At 46.7% G+C, this 20364-nt stretch overlaps 1 protein-coding gene across 1 annotated transcript; it reads right to left on the bottom strand.

Moving 5' to 3' along the window:
- Positions 1–17190: 17190 nt before the first annotated feature.
- On the bottom strand, positions 17191–18204 carry LOC123751811 (SUMO-interacting motif-containing protein 1-like). Its single transcript, XM_069313198.1, has 2 exons — positions 18155–18204; positions 17191–17986 (listed from the first exon to the last, which is right to left on the bottom strand). Exons 1-2 carry the CDS (start codon positions 18202–18204, stop codon positions 17191–17193), a joined length of 846 nt encoding a protein of 281 aa, XP_069169299.1.
- Between the last annotated feature and the right edge of the window lie 2160 nt (positions 18205–20364).

Here is a 20364-nt window from a genome sequence, read left to right as displayed (position 1 = left end):
TTTTGTCAACAGGTTATAGAATTATATTCAACTTCTGAGATACGATATCCCTGAACCCATGTATGAACACTATCAACACTCCATGTTGATAGTGTTTTACGAAATCCCTTCCAGATGTGTTATTAGCTTTCTTCTCACGATCTTCTCCATCACATTGCATGGCATACAAGTAAGGGACGCCGGCCTGTAGTTCAGTGCCTCCTACCTGTCACCGACGTTATATATTTTGACCACCGTCGCAGTCTTCCAGTTTCATGGCTGGTCTGCTGCTAACAAGAGATCTAATACAGAGAGTGGAACACTCAGTGCTTCTGCACTATTCGTTTTATATCAATAGTTACAGTCCGTTATATCCGACATCATTTATCACAATCAGATCCGGCAGATTACTCTTAACGTCATCTCCAGTAACTTCAAAATCATTCCAAGCTGCTTGATTTACCGCCATCTCTCCCGCTCTGGTGTTATGACTGGAATCTCTTGTTGAGTTCTTCACACACTTCCCTGTCATTCTCTGTGTACTTGTTCTCCCCCGGTCAGCCGAGTGGACAGTACAATGGACTTGTGATCGTGTGGTCCCGGGTTCGATCCCGCGCGCCAGCGAGAAACAATGGGCAGAGTTTCTTTCACCCTATGCCCCAGTTACCTAGCAGTAAAATAGGTTCCTGGGTGTTAGTCAGCTGTCACGGGCTGCTTCCTGGGGGTGGAGGCCTGGTCGAGGACCAGGCCGCGGGGACTCTAAAGCCCCGAAATCATCTCAAGATAGCCTCAAGATCATAAGATAACCCCTCTTTCTGTTTCAGCTGGTCTGTCACTTTTGCTTTTTTCTGATGTGTCTGTGGAACAGTTTGGGTTGGGTTTTGGCTGTGTGTGTATACTTACCTAATTGTGCCTGTGGGGTTTGAGCTTTGTCTCTTTGGTTCCGCCTCTCAACTGTCAATCAACTGGTGTACAGATTCCTGAGCCTACTGGGCTCTATCATATCTACATATGAAACTGTGTATGGAGTGACTCCACCACATCACTGCCTAGTGCTTTCCATTTATTAACTACTCGGACACTGGAAAAATTCTTTCTAACGTCTCTGTGGTTCATCTGGGTACTAAGTTTCCACCTGTGTCCCCTTGTTCGTGTTCCACCCGTGCGGAAGAGTTTGTCTTTGTCCACCCTGTCAATTCCCCTGAGAATTTTGTAGGTGGTTATCATGTCTCCCCTTACTCTTCTGTTTTCCAGGGACGTGAGGTTCAGCTCCTTTAGCCTTTCCTCGTACCACATTCCTCTCAGTTCCGGGACGAGCCTGGTGGCATACCGCTGAATCTTCTCGAACTTTGTCTTGTGTTTAACTAGGTATGGGTTCCAGGCTGGAGCTTCATATACCAGGAGTGGTCTGACTCCTGTGTTGTTCTTATGTTGGCCAGTCTAGCATATGCTGCTGATGATATCCTTTTGATGTGGGACTCTAGGAACATGTGTGTGTGTGTGTGTGTGTGTGTGTGTGTGTGTGTGTGTGTGTGTGTGTGTGTGTGTGTGTGTGTGTGTGTGTGTGTGTGTGTGTGTGTGTGTGTGTGTGTGTGTGTGTGTGTGTGTGTGTGTGTGTGTGTGTGTGTGTGTGTGTGTGTGTGTGTGTGTGTGTGTGTGTGTGTGTGTGTGTGTGTGTGTGTGTGTGTGTGTGTGTGAGTATGTAATCCTTCTCATAATTTTGGCGTCGTCAAAAAACATTGAGAGGAATGAGTCTATACCCTCTGGGAGATCATTTACGTATATCAGAAACAGGATAGGTCCAAGTACAGAGCCCTGTGGGACTCCACTGGTGAATTCACGCCAGTTTGAGGTCTCACCCCTCACTGTAACTCTCTGCTTCCTATTGTTTAGGTACTCCCTTATCCACTGGAGCGCCCTACCAGTTACTCCTGCTTGTCTCTCCAGCTTATGCATCAACCTTTTATGCGGTACTGTGTCAAAGGCTTTCCGACAGTCCAAAAAAATGCAGTCCGCCCACCCTTCTCTTTCTTGCTTAATCTTTGTCACCTGATCGTAGAATTCTATCAAGCCTATAAGGCAAGATTTACCCTCCCTGAACCCATGTTGATGGGTTGTCACGAAGTCTCTTCTCTCCAGATGTGTTACTAGGTTTTTTCTCACAATCTTCTCCATCACCTTGCATGGTATACAAGTTAAGGACACTGGCCTGTAGTTCAGTACCTCTTGTCTGTCACCCTTTTTGTATATTGGTACTACATTAGCACTCTTCCATATTTCTGGTAGGTCCCCCGTTTCCATTGACCTACTATACCCTATGGAGAGTGGTAAGCAAAGTGCTCCTGCACACTCTTTCAATACCCATGGCGAGATTCCATCCGGCCCAACAGCTTTTCTCACATCCACCTCCTATAGGTGCTTCTTTACTTCATCTCTTGTAATTTCGAAACCTATCCAAGGTCACCTGGTTTGCTGCCACCTCTTCTAGCGCCGTGACATCTCCCTGTTCTATTGTAAAGATCTCCTGGAACCTTTTGTTGAGTTCTTCACACACCTCTTTGTCATTCTCTGTGTACCTGTCCTCGCCCACCCTAAGTTTCATCACCTGTTCCTTCACTGTTGTCTTCCTCCTGATGTGACTGTGTAGTAGCTTTAGTTCGGTCTTGGCTTTATTAGCTATATCATTTTCATACCTTTTCTCAGCTGCTCTTCTCACACTGACATACTCGTTCCTGGTTCTCTGGTATCTCTCTCTACTTTCTGGTGTTCTGTTATTATGGAAGTTCCTCCATGCCCTTTTCTTCAGTTCCTTTGTTTTCATACATTCCCTATTAAACCACGGATACCTCTTTTGCTTCTCTGTTTTTTCCTGTCGGGCTGTGACAAACCTGCTTACAGCCTCCTGACATTTTTGGGTGACATAGTCCATCATTTCTTGTACGGACTTGGTTCCGAGTTCTGTGTCCCAATGTATATCCCATAGGAATTTATTAATTTCCTCATAGTTTCCCTTTCGGTACGCCAGCCCTTTGGTTCCCAGTTCTTTTTTGGGGGTGATAATTCCCAGCTCAACCATGTACTCAAAGCTCAATACACTATGATCACTCATTCCCAATGGGGCTTCCAACTTAACTTCCCTTATATCCGACTCATTTAGGGTAAATATCAGATCAAGGAAGGCTGGTTCAACCCCTCCTCTCATTCTTGTCGGTCCCTTGACGTGTTGACTTAGAAAGTTTCTTGTTGCCACATCCAGCAGCTTAGCTCTCCATGTGTCTGGGCCTCCATGTGGGTCTCTGTTCCCCCAATCTATCTTCCCATGGTTGAAGTCTCCCATGATTAGAAGTCTGGATCCGTTCCTGCTAGCCACAGAAGCTGCTCTCTCTATTATATTGATGGTGGCCAAGTTGTTTCTATCATATACCTGTCTGGGTCTTCTATCTTTCGGTGGGAGGTTATATATGACTACTACTATTATTTTCTGTCCTCCAGTTGCTATGGTGCCTGATATGTAGTCACTGAAACCTTCACAGTTCTGAATTACCATCTCTTCGAAACTCCAACCTTCTCTTAGTAGCAAAGCTACACCACCTCCTCCTCTCCCTTCTCTCTCTTTCCTCACTACATAGTAGCCTTGTGGAAACACTGCGTTTGTTATGATTTTCGTTAGCTTTGTTTCTGTGAGTGCTATTATGTCTGGGTTTTCTTCTAGTGCCCATTCTCCAAGTTCACTTGTTTTATTTGTAATCCCATCTATGTTAGTGTACATCGCCTTGAAGCTCACTTTCTTCTGTTCATTTTCATGTCCCTTTCTTGGCGAGCATTCTGATGGCGTGGGAAGCTTTTCCGTGGGTGAGAGGATCTGTGAGGTGGTTTGCAGGGTCTCAGAGGATTTTGGGTTGCGGGGTGGGGGTTTAAGGGAAGGGGGGACAGGTAGGGTGTGGGTTAAGGAGATAGGGGGGACATGGAGGATACGGGGTGAGGGGGAGGAGGGATAGGGAGGGTATGGGATGAAGGGGGAGGGGGGACAGGGGGGAAAGGTGGGAGGGGGGGACATGATGGGAATGGGGATGGGGTGTCAGGGTCAGAATGGGGTGGGGGGAGGAGGGAGGGTTTGGTGGGGGCAGGAAGGGTGAGGGGAAGTAAGGGTTTCTATGCAGAGGGGGTTGGTGGTGTTGCCCTCCCCTCTGGTGTTGCTGGGATGCTGGTTTTGGGTTCCCCTCTTGTCTCTGGGACTGTTGTGTTGGGGGCTGTGATTTCCTGGTTTGGTCTTCTCTCCCTGCGCTTCCTCCTTGCCTCCCTGGCTCTCTCCTCCTTCGTCCTGTCCCTCTGCAGGAATACTTTTTTGTATCCCTCCACATGCTGCAGACGACTCTTCCTTTCGAGAATATCCTCCTTTGTGGTTTCGTTTGTAAACACCACCTTTACAAGTCGGTTTCTGTCCTTGTTGTACCAGCCCAACCTGAAAACCTTCTCAATGTTATGTACAGCCCCTTCCATCTGTAACCCCTTCAGTAGCCCATGTACTGCCTCTCTATCCTTGCCGTTCCATTCTTGCCTGTTGGATCCTTCCTGTTCTTTGATGCCTACAACTACCACTGATCTTTTTCTCTCCAGCAGTTGAGTGGTGCACCTTGCTGCTTCCTGTGACGTAGCTGCCTGCATCGCTACCTCCCTCACTGTGTCCATTGCTTCTGAGCTCTTTTTCAGTCTTTCCACAAATGTTTCAAGTACAGAGGCATTTCCTTCCAATGTAACATTCCCACCTTCCCTTTGGATGATAATCCGATGCTCGGTCTCTTTATTTTTCTCTGTGAGAGATTTGATCTCCTCCCTTGCTGATGTCAGCTTACTTTGCAGATTGTTAATTGTAATCCTCATTTCATTCATCTCCCTCCTGAATTCCTCCAGAACTTGGGTTAGCATTTCCTTCGTTTGGTCACCCTGGCTGCTTCCCGTGTCCCTGTTGCGCCTCCTGCCATTTTGCCCCTTGTCAAGAGAGAGAGAGCAAGAGAGAGGGAGAGAGAGCAAGGGAGAGAGAGAGACCAAGAGAGAAAGAGAGAGAGAGAGAGAGAGAGAGCAAGAGAGAAAGAGAGAGAGAGAGAGAGAGAGAGAGCAAGAGAGAAAGAGAGAGAGAGTGCAAGGGAGAGAGAGAGAGCAAAAGAGAGAGAGAGCAAGAGAGAGAGAGCCAAAGAGAGCAAGAGAGAGCGAACAAGAGAGAGAGAGAGCAGGAGAGAGCAAAAGAGAGAGAGCAAGAGAGAGAGAGCAAGAGAGAGAGCAAGAGAGAGAGAGAGAGAGAGAGAGAGAGAGAGAGAGAGAGAGAGAGAGAGAGAGAGAGAGAGAGAGAGAGAGAGAGAGAGAGAGAGAGAGAGAGAGAGAGAGAGAGAGAGAGAGAGAGAGAGAGAGAGAGAGAGAGAGAGAGAGAGAGAGAGAGAGAGAGAGAGAGACAGAGACAGAGAGAGAGACAGAGACAGAGACAGAGAGAGAGAGAGAGAGAGAGAGAGAGAGAGAGAGAGAGAGAGAGAGAGAGAGAGAGAGAGAGAGAGAGAGAGAGAGAGAGAGAGAGAGAGAGAGAGAGAGAGAGAGAGAGAGAGAGAGAGAGAGAGAGAGAGAGAGAGAGAGAGGGAGAGAGAGAGAGAGGGAGAGAGAGAGAGAGAGAGAGAGAGAGAGAGAGAGAGAGAGAGAGAGAGAACGTGTGTGCGCGTGGGATGGGGGTTAAGAGGAGGTGAGGTGTTCAGCTTATGGCAGGTATGAGAGGGGGTAAGAGAGGGGGTAAGAGAAGAGGAAAGAGAGGGGGACGGATTATGAGAGGTTTTATCCCCTTTCCACGAAAGGTGTTAATACCTTCTAGCCTGTGTGTGCGTGCATACGTACGTGGGCTTGAGTGCGTGCGTGCGTGCGCATGCGTGCGTGCGTGCGTGTGTCACGAGTTCCCATAAGCGGTAACTTCTACCCAGAATGAGCCACTCTGAGATTTTAAATATATTTTAAAATGTATTATATGTGTATATTTTTTATTTTTGTTGCCTGGTCGTAGAATTCAATTAACCCTGTGAGGCAGGACCTGACATCCCTGAATCCATGTTGATGCTGTGTTACAAAGTTATTTCGCTCCAGGTGCTCCACTGGCTTTCTTCGCACAATCTTCTCCATCATCTTGCATGGAATGCAGGTTAGGGACACTGGCCTGTAGTTCAGTGCCTCCTGTCTATCCCCTTTCTTGTATATCGGGACTACATAAGCTGCTTTCCAAATTTCTGGCAGTTCCCCTGTTGCCAGTGATTTGTTATGCACTATGGAGAGTGGTAGGCACAGTTCTTCTGCTCCTTCCTTTAGTATCCAAGGGAAGATTCCACCTGGGCCTATAGCCTTTGTCACATCCAACTCTAGTAAACACTTCCTTACTTCCCCGCTGGTAATCTCAAACTCTTCCAGTGGTTCCTGGTTAGCTATTCCCTCTCTTATTTCTGGGATTTCTCCTTGTTCTAAGGTGAAGACCTCTTGAAATTTCTTATTCAGTTCCTCACACACTTCCTTGTCGTTTGTAGTGAATCCTTCTGCCCCTATCCTTAATTTCATAATCTGTTCCTTTACTGTTGTTTTTCTCCTGATGTGGCTATGCAGCAATTTAGGCTGAGTCTTTGCCTTGCTTGCGATGTCATTTTCGTATTGTTTTCCTTCCTCTCTTCTCATCCTGACATATTCCTTCCTGGCATTCTGGTATCTTTCTCTGTTCTCCAGTGTCCTGTTATTCCTATAGTTTCTCCATGCCCTTTTACTTTGCTGCTTAGCTAGCCTACATCTCTGATTAAACCATGGGTTTCTCATCTTCATTTCACTGTTTTCCTTTTGGGCTGGGACAAACTTGTTTGCTGCGTCCTTGCACTTTTGCGTGATGTAGTCCATCATATCTTGGGCCGTCTTTTCCCTGAGCTCTGCTTCCCATGCTATATCTGTTAGGAATTTTCTTATCTCCTCATAGTTTCCCTTTCGGTATGCAAACCTTTTCGTTTCGGTATTCCTCCTCGAGTTCAATAACCCTTCTTCAATCAGGTACTCAAACACAAATACACTGTGGTCGCTCATTCCTACTGGGTCCTCAAAACCGATTTCTCTTATGTCAGAGTCGTTCAGAGTGAAGACCAGGTCGAGTCTCGCTGGTTCGTCATTTCCTCTCATCCTTGTGGGTTCTCTGACATGCTGAGTTAAAAAGTTTCTAGTCACCTCCTCCAGTAGTTTGGTTCTCCACGTATCCTCGCCTCCATGCGGTTCCTGGTTCTCCCAGTCAATTCTTCCGTGATTGAAGTCGCCCATGATGAGCAGGTGGGATCTATTTCTACAGGCAGCAGAGGCTACCCTCTCAATTATTGTGTTAACTGCCTTGTTGTTGTTTTCATACTCTTGACTGTGTGTGTGTGTGTGTGTGTGTGTGTGTGTGTGTGTGTGTGTGTGTGTGTGTGTGTGTGTGTGTGTGTGTGTGTGTGTGTGTGTGTGTGTGTGTGTGTGTGTGTGTGTGTGTGTGTGTGTGTGTGTGTGTGTGTGTGTGTGTGTGTGTGTGTGTGTGTGGACGGTGGTAAAGGGGTGGGTATCAGTATGTGTGCATGTTGAGTGGTGTAAGGGTGTGTACTCAGTTATGCTCTCGGGGGTTGAGGCTTAGCTCTTTGGTCCACCCTGTAAACTGTCAATCAACTGGTGTACAGATCATGGAGCCTATTGAGCCCTATGAAATATACATATGAAACTGTGTATGGAGTCAGCCTCCACCACATCACTACCTAATGCATTCCATTTGTTAACTTCTCTGACACTGAAAACAATCTTTCTAAATGAGTCTCTGTGGCTCATTTGGGTAATAAGTTTCAAACTGTGTTCCCCTTGTTCGTGTTCCACCCATGCTAAATAATCTTTCTTTGTCCATCCTGTCAATTCCCCAGAGTTTTTTGTAGGTGGTTATCAAGTCTCCCCTTACTCTTTTGTCTTCTAGGGACGTGAAGTTTAGCTTCCGTAGCCTTTCCACGTACCTCATACCTCTCAGTTCTGGGACTAGTCTGGTGGCATACCTCTGAATCTTCTCTAACATTGTCTGGTGTTTAACTTGGTATGGACTCAAAACTAGAGCTGTATACGCCAGCATTGATCTTACATAAGTGGTATACAGGGTCCTGATCGATTTCTTACACAAGTTTCTAAAGACAGTTCTTATATTGGCCAGTCTAGCATATGCCGCTGATGATACCCTTTTGATGTGGGCCTCTGGGGACAGGGTCGGTGTGATATCGACTTCCAGATCTTTCTCTCTATTTGACTCTTGTAGGATTTCACCTCCCAAACGGAATTTTGTGTTCAGCCTTCTGCTCCCTTCGCCTAATTTCATTACTATATACTTTCCTGAGTTAAACTTTAGGTGCAATTTTTTAGACCATTCCTCCAGTTTGTCCAGGTCATCCTGTAGTCTCTGTCTATCTTCATCCGTCTTGATTCTTCTCATAATTTTTGCATCATCAGCTAACTTTGAGAGGAATGAGTCTATACCCTCATTTAAGATCGTTTACATATATTAGAAACAGGATGGGTCTAAGTACAGAGCATTGTGGGACTCCGCTGGTGACATCTCGCCACTTTGATGTCTCCCCCCTCACTGTTACTCGCTGTTTCCTGTTGCTTAGATACTCCCTTATCTACTGGAGAACGTTACCTTTTATTCCAGCCTGTTTCTCCACCTTTTGAAATAGCCATTTATGGGGTACTGTGTCAAAGGCTTTCTGACAACTCAAGAAAATGCAGTCTGCCCACCCTACTGTTTCTTGCCTAATTTTTGTCGCCTGATCATAGAATTTTATTAAACCTTTGAGGCACGATTTACCATCTCTGAACCCATGTTGGTGGTGCGTTACAAAACTTTTTTCCTCCAGATGCTCTACGAGCCTTTTCCTCACGATCTTCTCCATCACCTTGCATGGTATACAAGTTAGGGAAACTGGCCTAAAGGTCAGTGCCTCTTGCCTGCCAACCTTTTTGTATATTGGGACTACATTAGCTTTCTTCCACCTTTCCGATAGGTCTCCTGTTTCTAGTGACCTGTTATATACATAGAGAGTGGCACACTTAGGGCTTCTGCACACTCTTTTTTAGTATCCATTGTGAGATTCTGTCAGGCCAAACAGCCTCTGTCACATTCAGCTCCAACAGATTCCTTGTGACTTCATCTCTGGTGAGCTCAAATTCCTCCGAGGGTGCTTGGTTTGTCGCCTCCTCTCTTAGTGCAGGGGCTTTTCCTTGTTCTATTATGAAGACCTCTTGAAATATCATGTTGAGTTCTTCACACACCTCCTTGTCATTCTTTTTGTTTCTGTTCTCCTCTTTTCTCAGTTTCTGTTTCTCCTCTTTTCTTGCCCTCTCGTATCTCTCCCTGCTCTCTGATGTTCTGTTATTCCTGTAGTTTCTTCATGATTTTGCATTCAATTGCTTCACTGCGTTACATTTCTCATTGAACCATGGATTCGTTTGTTGTTTTTCATTTCTCTCCCTTTGAACCAGGATAAACCTGTCTGCAGCTTCCTGACACTTCTGGGCGAAATAATCCATCTTATCCTGTACAGTCTTTTTTCTGAGTTCTGTTTCCATGGTATTCCCCTTAGGACGTTCCTCATTTCGACATATTTTCCTATTCGATAATTTAGCCTCTTCCCATCCTTGTATAGGTTATCCCTACCTCCACCAGATACGCAAATGTTAATACGCTTTGGTCATTCATTTTCATGGGGCTTCACAATTGACTTCTCTAATATCTGACTCATTCAAGGTGAATATCAGGTCGAGTCTAGCTGTTTCGTCATTGTCTCTCATTTTTGTGGGTCCCTTGACATGTTGGCTCAGAAAGTTCCTTGTTGTCACTTCCAAGAGTTTAGCTCTCCACGTATCTGCACCACCGTGTGGGTCCCCCATTCTCCCAGTGTATCTTTCCGCGGTTAAAGTCATTCATGATTAAAATTCTGGATCTATTCCTTCAGGCAACTGAAGTTGCTCTCTCTATTATTTTATCGGTTGCCATGTTGTTCCTTCTCGAACTCCTGTCTGGGTCTATTGTCATTTAGGGGAGGGTTGTAAATGACTACTACGAGTATCTAAGGTCCACCTATTGTCATAGTTCCTGTTATGTGTTCTCTGAATCCTTCACTGCCCGGAATTTCCATTTATTCAAAACTCCAGTACTTTCTTATCAACAGGACCACTCTTCCACCTCCTCTTCCTTCCCTCTCTTTCCTTACTATTTTGTTGTCCTGTGGAAACATTGCATTTGTTATGATGTCTGACAGTTTCGTTTCTGTGAGTCCTATTACATCTGCGGGTTTTACTGCTCCCCTTCGGCCAGTTCAATTGTAATCCCATCGATGTATGAGTTCATTACCCTGAAGCTCACTTTCCTGCATCCATTATCACACACCCTCCCGACTGGTGCAGGAAGCCGTTCCATGGGCAGGGTTACTTGGGTAGGATCATTCTTCAGTAGGGTAGTTTCCAGAGGTTTGAAGAGAGGTCGGATGGAGATGGAGGGCTTAGATCTTGAATGAGACTATGTGGAACAGGAACAAGACCAACGGATAGGGAGGTAGAGTGTGCTCGGGGTGAGGAGGGAGGGAGGATTTCGGTGGCATTGTGGTTAAAGTGTAGGGGGAAGGGGAGGTTTTGGCCAGGGGAGGAGGGTGCTCCTCTGGGGTGGCAGGTGAAGGTGATGCAGTTCCCTCTGGGGTTCCTGAATTGCTGATTTAGGGTTCCCCACTCCCCCTCTGGGATTGGTGGGTTGGAGGCTGAGGTTCCCTGGCTCCCTTCCCTCTTCCTGCGCCTTTTCCTTGCATCTGCTGCCTCTATTATATCGACCCTGGTCATGTCCCTCTGAAGGGATACCTCTGTATTTCCTTTCATATTGCACTTTGCTCTTATTTACTACAAAGTCTTCTTTGATGGCCTCGTTCCTGAATACTTTCTTTACAATGTACTCACCTATTTGTACTCAACTATTTGTACTCACCTCCTTGTGCTTGCAGGGGTTGAGCTTTGGCTCTTTGGTCCCGCCTCTCAACTGTCAATCAACAGGTGTACAGATTCCTGAGCCTACTGGGCTCTATCATATCTACATTTGAAACTGTGTATGGAGTCAGCCTCCACCACATCACTGCCTAATGCATTCCATCCGTTAACTACTCTGACACTGAAAAAGTTCCTTCTAACGTCTCTGTGGCTCATGTGGGTACTCAGTTTCCACCTGTGTCCCCTTGTTCGCGTCTCACCAGTGTTGAATAGTTAATCCCACTTTACCCGATCGATTCCTCTTAGGATTTTGTAGGTTGTGATCATTTCTCCCCTTACTCTTCTGTCTTCCAGTGTCGTAAGGTGCATTTTCCGCAGTCTTTCCTCGTAACTCATGCCTCTTAGTTCTAGGACTAGTCTAGTGGCATACCTTTGGACTTTTTCCAGCTTCGTCTTGTGCTTGACAAGGTACGGGCTCCATGCTGGGGCCGCATACTCCAGGATTGGTCTTACATATGTGGTGTACAAGATTCTGAATGATTCCTTACACAGGAATCATTCAGAATCTGGCTAACATCAGAAACGCTGTTCTGATGTTAGCCAGCCTCGCATATGCCACAGACGTTATTCTTTTTATGTGGGCTTCAGGAGACAGGTTTGGTGTGATATCAACTCATAGATCTTTCTCTCTGTCTGTTTCATTAAGTACTTCATCTCCTATTCTGTATCCTGTGTCTGGCCTCCTGTTTCCACTGTCTAGTTTCATTACTTTGCATTTACTCGGGTTGAACTTCAACAGCCATTTGTTGGACCATTCACTCAGTCTGTCTAGGTCATCTTGTAGCCTCCTACTATCGTCCTCAGTTTCAATCCTCCTCATAATTTTTGTATCATCGGCAAACATTGAGAGAAACTATTCTATACCCTCTGGGAGATCATTTACATATATCAGAAACAGTATAGGTCCAAGGACTGACCCCTGCGGGATTCCACTCGTAACGTCTCGCCAATCTGAGACCTCACCTCTCACACTGACTCGTTTTCTCCTGTTGCTTAGGTAATCCTTTATCCAATGGAGTACCTTTCCTTTCACTCCAGCCTGCATCTCCAGCATTTCCACTAGCCTCATGTGTGGCACTGTATCAAAGGCTTTCTGACAATCCAAAAATATACGGTCTGCCCACCCTTCTCTTTCTTGCCCTATTTTTGTTGCCTGGTCGTAGAATTCAATTAACCCTGTGAGGCAGGACCTGCCATCCCTGAACCCATGTTGATGCTGTGTTACAAAGTTCCTTCGCTCCAGATGTTCCCTTAGCTTTCTTCGCACAATCTTCTCCATCAGCTTGCATGCTATGCAGGTTAAGGACACTGACCTTGTAATTCAGTGCCTCATGTCTATCCCCTTTCTTGTATATCGGGAACACGTTAGCTGCTTTCCAAATTTCTGGCAATTCCCCTGTTGCCAGAGATTTGTTATACACTATGGAGAGTGGTAGGCACAGTTCTTCTGCTCCTTCCTTTAGTATCCAAGGGGAGATTCCATCTGGGCCTATAGCCTTTGTCACATCCAACTCTAGTAAAGATTTCCTTACTTCCCCGTTGGTAATCTCAAACTCTTCCAGTGGTTCCTGGTTAGCTATTCCCTCTCTTATCTCTGGGATTTCTCCTTGCTCAAACGTGAAGACCTCCTGGAATTTCTTATTCAGTTCCTCACACACTTCCTTGTCGTTTGTAGTGAATCCTTCCATCCCTATCCTTAATTTCATAACTTGTTTCTTTACTGTTGTTTTTCTTCTGATGAGGCTATGCAGCAATTTAGGTTGAGTCTTTGCCTTGCTTGCGATGTCATTTTCGTATTGTCTTTCTGCCTCTCTTCTCATCCTGACATATTCATTCCTGGCATTCTGGTATCTTTCTCTGCTCTCCAGTGTCCTGTTATTCCTATAGTTTCTCCATGCCCTTTTACTTTGCTGCTTAGCTAGCCTACATCTCTGATTAAACATGGGTTTCTCATCTTCATTTCACTGGTTTCATTTTTTTTTGATGGACTACATCACTTTTGCGTGATGTAGTCCATCATATCTTGGGCCGTCTTTTCCCTGAGCTCTGTTTCCCATGCTATATCTGTTAGGAATTTTCTTATCTCCTCATAGTTTCCCTTTCGGTATGCTAACCTTTTGGTTTCGGTATTCCTCCTCGAGTTCAATAACCCTTCTTCAATCAGGTACTCAAACACCAGTACACTGTGGTCGCTCATTCCTACTGGGACCTCAAAACCGATTTCTCTTATGTCAAAGTCGTTCAGAGTGAAGACCAGGTCGAGTCTTGCTGGTTCGTCATTTCCTCTCATCCTTGTGGGTTCTCTGACATGCTGGGTTAAAAAGTTTTTTGTCACCACCTCCAGTAGTTTAGATCTCCACGTATCCTCGCCTCCATGCGGTTCCTTGTTCTCCCAGTCAATTCTTCCGTGATTGAAGTCGCCCATGATGAGCAGGTGAGATCTATTTCTACAGGCAACAGAGGCTGCCCTCTCAATTATAGTGTTAACTGCCATGTTCTTGTTTTCATACTCTTGACTGTGTGTGTGTGTGTGTGTGTGTGTGTGTGTGTGTGTGTGTGTGTGTGTGTGTGTGTGTGTGTGTGTGTGTGTGTGTGTGTGTGTGTGTGTGTGTGTGTGTGTGTGTGTGTGTGTGCGTGTGTACTCACCTAGTTGTACCCACCTAGCTGTGCTTGCGGGGGTTGAGCTTTGGCTCTTTGGCCTCGCCTCTCAACCGTCAATCAACAGGTGTACAGGTTCCTGAGCCTATTGGGCTCTATCATATCTACACTTGAAACTGTGTATGGAGTCAGCCTCCACCACATTACTTCCTAATGCATTCTATTTGTCAACCACTCTGACAATAAAAAAGTTCTTTCTAATATCTCTGTGGCTCATTTGGGCACTCAGTTTCCACCTGTGTCCCCTAGTGCGTGTGCCTCTGGTGTTAAATAGCCTGTCTTTATCAACCCTGTCAATTCCCTTGAGGATCTTGAATGTGGTGATCATGTCCCGCCTAACTCTTCTGTCATCTAACGACGTGAGGTTTAATTCCCGTAGTCTCTCCTCGTAGCTCATACCTCTCAGCTCGGGTACTAGTCTGGTGGCAAACCTTTGAACCTTTTCCAGTTTAGTCTTATGCTTGACTAGATATGGACTCCATGCTGGAGCCGCATTCTCCAGGATTGGTCTGACATATGTGGTATATAATGTTCTGAAAGCTTCCTTACACAAGTTTCTAAAGGCCGTTCTTATGTTAGCCAACCTGGCATATGCTGCTGATGTTATCCTCTTGATATGACCTAAAGGGGACAGGTCTTGCGTGATATCAACCCCTGGTTCAACCCTTCCCATTAGTTTTTCATCGTTTGCAAACTTTGACATATAAGATTACAGTTAAATCATTTACATAAATGACGAATAATATGGGTCCCAGCACCGATCCTTGAGGCACCCCGCTTCTTATTTTACGCTTGTCTGACTTTTCGCTCCTCACTGTCACTCTTTGACTCCTGTATTTTAAGTAATTATTTACCCTTGTTAGTCCGTCTACTCCCGCCTACCTCTCGAGTTTGTATAGTAACCCCTTGTGTGGTTCTGTATCAAAGGCTTTTTGGTAGTCCAGAAATACGCAATATGCCCAGCCTTTTCTGTCTTGCCTTATCATTAAAGTTCAAGATATTCTTCAGACATGATAACCCTTTCCTACAGCCGTATTATTGTTGTATACAAACCAAGTTCTTCCTAGGTGTGTAAGTTGACTTAACCCTATAATTCTTTCAGGTACTTTGCAAGGGATGCTGGTAATTGTCACTGGTCTGTAGTTAAGTGCCTCTTCTCTACCTCCTTTCTTGTAGATTGGCACCACATTTGCTGTCTTCCAGCAGCTGGGCAATTCTCCCTTCGTAAGTGACTAAAGATTAGTGCTAGAGGTAGGCTGAGGGTCTGTGCTGCTTCTTTTAACATCCATGTGTACTCAGCTAGTTGTGCTTGCGTGGGTTGAGCTCTGGCTCTTTGGTCCCGCCTCTCAACCGTCAATCAACAGGTGTACAGGTTCCTGAGCCTATTGGGCTCTATCATATCTACACTTGAAATGTTCTCCAAGACGTGTGTGCGTGAGAGAGAGTGAGTGTGTGTGTGTGTGAGTTTGAGTGTGTTGGCATTCGCTTTCCAGGGCAAACATCGATCTTTTATCTTCAGAACGCCTACAGTAATCGGCTTATGTTTTTTTTGTAATTCACAGCAGAGAGAGGGAGAGAGAGAGAAGTGAGAGCGGGGATGGGAGAGCAGAATACTTTCCAAATCCTTCCTCGGGTCAGAGAGAGACAGAGAGGAGATGGAGGGGATTATTGATGGGAGGGGAAGAAGAGGGGGAAGGAGGATATCTCTCTCTCCTGATATCTACCTCATATCTGTCTCGTAAGGTATCAGACGACATGATACCTTACCTCGTATCTATCCAATAGAAGGTTGTGCGTTAATTAAGGCAGGATTTCTCCCTGGTTATGAAACATGTCAACAAAGACAAAGTTCGTACCACAGGACAAGGTCTGATAATTGTTGCAGTTGAGGTGTAGTTGATGTTGGTAATTATCCTGTGGTTGTTGGCGCTGTGTCTCCGGTGATGGCTGGCACACCTTCCCTACCCTTCACCACCTTCCCTACGCTTCACCACCTTCCCTACCCTTCACCACCTTCCCTACCCTTCACCACCTTCCCTACCCTTCACCACCTTCCCTACCCTTCACCACCTTCCCTACCCTTCACCACCTTCCCTACCCTTCACCACCTTCCCTACCCTTCACCACCTTCCCTACCCTTCACCACCTTCCCTACCCTTCACCACCTTCCCTACCCTTCACCACCTTCCCTACCCTTCACCACCTTCCCTACCCTTCACCACCTTCCCTACCCTTCATCACTTTCCCTACCCTTCACCACCTTCCCTACCCTTCACCACCTTACCTCCCCTTCCCCACCTTCCCTACCCTTCACCACCTTCCCTACCCTTCATCACCTTCCCTACCCTTCACCACCTTCCCTACCCTTCACCACCTTCCCTACCCTTCATCACCTTCCCTACCCTTCACCACCTTACCTCCCCTTCACCACCTTCCCTACCCTTCACCACCTTCCCTACCCTTCATCACTTTCCCTACCCTTCACCACCTTTCCTACCCTTCACCACCTTACCTCCCCTTCCCCACCTTCCCTACCCTTCACCACCTTCCCTACCCTTCCCCACCTTCCCTACCCTTCACCACCTTCCCTACCCTTCACCACCTTCCCTACCCTTCACCACCTTCCCTACCCTTCACCACCTTCCCTACCCTTCACCACCTTCCCTACCCTTCCCCACCTTCCCTACCCTTCACCACCTTCCCTACCCTTCCCCACCTTCCCTACCCTTCACCACCTTCCCTACCCTTCCCCACCTTCCCTACCCTTCACCACCTTCCCTACCCTTCACCACCTTCCCTACCTTTCACCACCTTCCCTACCCTTCACCACCTTCATTACCCTTCATCACTTTCCCTACCCTTCACCACCTTCCCTACCCTTCACCACCTTCCCTACCCTTCATCACCTTCCCTACCCTTCACCACCTTCCCTACCCTTCCCCACCTTCCCTACCCTTCATCACCTTCCCTACCCTTCACCACCTTCCCTACCCTTCACCACCTTCCCTACCCTTCACCACCTTCCCTACCCTTCACCACCTTCCCTACCCTCCACCACCTTCCCTACCCTTCATCACCTTCCCTACCCTTCACCACCTTCCCTACCCTTCACCACCTTCCCTACCTTTCACCACCTTCCCTACCCTTCACCACCTTCCTTACCCTTCATCACTTTCCCTACCCTTCACCACCTTCCCTACCCTTCACCACCTTCCCTACCCTTCACCACCTTCCCTACCCTTCTCCACCTTCCCTACCCTTCATCACCTTCCCTACCCTTCACCACCTTCCCTACCCTTCATCACCTTCCCTACCCTTCACCACCTTCCCTACCCTTCACCACCTTCCCTACCCTTCACTACCTAAGCTTCCCTACCCTTCACCACCTTCCCTACCCTTCACCACCTTCCCTACCCTTCACTACCTAAGCTTCCCTACATTACGTTTGTTTTGGGACTCTCATCACTATTCTTGGTATTCCCAACACTTCTTGGGACTCCCAACACTATTCTTGGGACTCCCAACACTATTCTTGGGACTCCCAACACTATTCTTGGGACTCCCAACACTATTCTTGGGACTCCCAACACTATTCTTGGGACTCCCAACACTATTCTTGGGACTCTCAACACTATTCTTGGGACTCCCAACACTATTCTTGGGACTCTCAACACTATTCTTGGGACTCCCAACACTATTCTTGGGACTCCCAACACTATTCTTGGGACTCCCAACACTATTCTTGGGACTCTCAACACTATTCTTGGGACTCCCAACACTATTCTTGGGACTCTCAACACTATTCTTGGGACTCTCAACACGATTCTTGGGACTCCCAACACTATTCTTGGGACTCCCAACACTATTCTTGGGACTCCCAACACTATTCTTGGGACTCTCATCACTATTCTTGGGTCTCCCAACACTATTCTTGGGACTCCCAACACTATTCTTGGGTCTCCCAACACTATTCTTGGGACTCTCATCACTATTCTTGGGTCTCCCAACACTATTCTTGGGACTCCCAACACTATTCTTGGGACTCCCAACACTATTCTTGGGACTCCCAACACTATTCTTGGGACTCCCAACACTATTCTTGGGTCTCCCAACACTATTCTTGGGACTCTCATCACTATTCTTGGGACTCCCAACACTATTCTTGGGACTCCCAACACTATTCTTGGGACTCCCAACACTATTCTTGGGACTCCCAACACTATTCTTGGGACTCCCAACACTATTCTTGGGACTCCCAACACTATTCTTGGGACTCCCAACACTATTCTTGGGATTTGGGAAAGAGGGTGAGTGTGATGGTGGTGGTGGTGAGTGTAGTGATGGTGGCGGAGATCATGTGTAGTGTAGACGTGTCTGGGGGGGGGGGCGACACCCCCCCACTCAAGCCAGTTTACAACACCCAACTTACCTTGTGTAGCGTCCGGGAAGCAACAGCCCCGCGGCCCGGTCTCCGACCATGCCTCCCCCGAGCTTTAATAACGAACAAAAATGCCGCAGGAATTTATATAGGTACGTATATAATATATTAAATAGTTGCATGTCCGTAGAGGAGACTAGGAGGCCAGACTCATCTAAGTCAGTCGGCACCAGTGTCTAGGGGAGAGGAAGACGCTCTCCAGGTGTCTTGCTATCTTCCTTTCTTCTTGCAACTCTTCTCTATCTCTCTTTACTCCTCCTCCTCCTACTCCTTCCCAACACCGCCAGTCAGGGAAAGGAAGGGTGGGAGGGGGAGGGAAGGGTGCCAGGGAGGGGCGGGGACAGTGGTGGCACTGGCATACATGCTGACGCTGGAGGGAGAGCCCAGGGAAGCTGTGTCAGCCCCGGCCGACATACCCAAGAGGTCCAGAAGGAATCTTTCACTCAATATATTCTTGCTGAGAGCACTTGTGACTCAGACGCTCAATATTCCCTGATATAGTGATATCTTTTTGTGAGGTCTTGCAAGTGAGTCTTGGTTATATGTTCTCATCTCGTCTCTCCCTCGTAGTGTACTAATATTGGGTTCCTTACTATTGGTGCTGATGAGTTTATTTAAGCTGCAAGATAAGATATCTTATCTTATTAGCTCTTAGCTCACCGGAAGACTGTGCTCTCAATTATCATTGATTTTGGGAGCTTTTCATTTGTTTTCATTAGGAATAAACTTTATTTAAAGTTAAGTTGCAATATTGTTAGTTACTGGATGAATCACGAGTGAACTTTGTACTAGAGTCTTCATATGGGCAGTTTGGTTCATCTCTCGTGTATCTGCGCCATGAGCATATATGACCCAGACACAAGACAGCCTCGGAATAAATGATCGCTGATGGAATTGTCTTGAGATCGAGTGTGATGATTGCTGAGCGCCTTGTGTTGTGGTTGCCACTTTTGGCTGCCGACGATATTGGACGATGGTGGGGAGCCATGAGGACAGTAGCCTTACACATGCATATATAACCGCCAACATCTCCCTAGTGCTGAAGGCTCCGATGAATTGACCAGTTGAACCAGACTGTGTCAATCCGGGAAAGGAGTCTTCTTGCACGGTTTTCTATAATATCCGAAATTCGGATATATGAAGGAGAGGGGGAGGCAGGCCCTCCAGGCGAGTGGCCCGGTCTCCAGATGGGAGCGAACATGTGCCCCAGATATGGTTATGTAGCCCCCCCCCCTGCTATCGTTAAGGTGTAAAGTGTTCACTAAGACATTCAATTTCATGATTTACTTGCTTGTTACGTTCAGCAGTTAGATCTCCATGGTTACTAAAGAGTCCAGATTTACAGCATTACATCAGCCTCAGTCCAGGTATAATGTGAAGCAAAGTAATAATGATAATTATCTGTATTTTCTCTTCCGCAGAAGTTTTCTATCATCACTTACTCCTTGTCATTCTGGCTTAGCACTTTCTCCTGATAAATACCTTACCTTACCTAACTCTAGTAGGGGTAAATGCTAGAACTTCAGGATGATGAGAAGTTGATCGGTGAAGTAGACATTCCTAATCTAGAGTGGAACGTCAACTTTTCCGCGGCGCGTTCACTTGGAGGTGGTGTTGGTGGTGAGTCGTTCATGGGTGGTGACGAGCGACGCGTTCTCTTGGAGGCTTAGTGGTGGTGCAACAGTTCTGATTTATTAATGACTAATCACGTAATCTAATGAGTCCATCGCTCATTAGCTGTAGGCTGTAGGCTGTAGCCTGAGACATCAGGTGTTCGAAGCTCAGCGAGCAGTTCGTAGTGTCATTCCCAGTCAGGTTCACCTGCATTGTACAACACAGCAGGAGAATTGACAGGGTGGACAAAGACAAACTCTTCAGCACGGGTGGGACACGAACAAGGGGACACAGGTGGAAACTTAGTACCCAGATGAGCTACAGACACGTTAGAAAGAATTTTTTCAGTGTCAGAGTAGTGAATAAATGGAATGAACTAGGAAGTGATGTGGTGGAGGGTGACTCCATACACAGTTTCAAATGTAGATATGATAGAGCCCAGTAGGCTCAGGGATCTGAACACCAGTTGATTGACAGTTGAGAGGCGGGACCAAAGAGCCAAAGCTCAACCCCCGCAAGCACAATTAGGTGAGTACAGCAGTACTGCTGATTTCGGATTAGTCCAGTGAGTGATGCTTCATGGTGGC

This window comes from Procambarus clarkii, chromosome 74 (genome assembly GCF_040958095.1).
Source record: "Procambarus clarkii isolate CNS0578487 chromosome 74, FALCON_Pclarkii_2.0, whole genome shotgun sequence".
NCBI classification, from domain to species: domain Eukaryota; kingdom Metazoa; phylum Arthropoda; class Malacostraca; order Decapoda; family Cambaridae; genus Procambarus; species Procambarus clarkii.
Note: the sequence above shows the minus strand (reverse complement) of the source record. Positions and strands in the feature narration are given on the sequence as shown.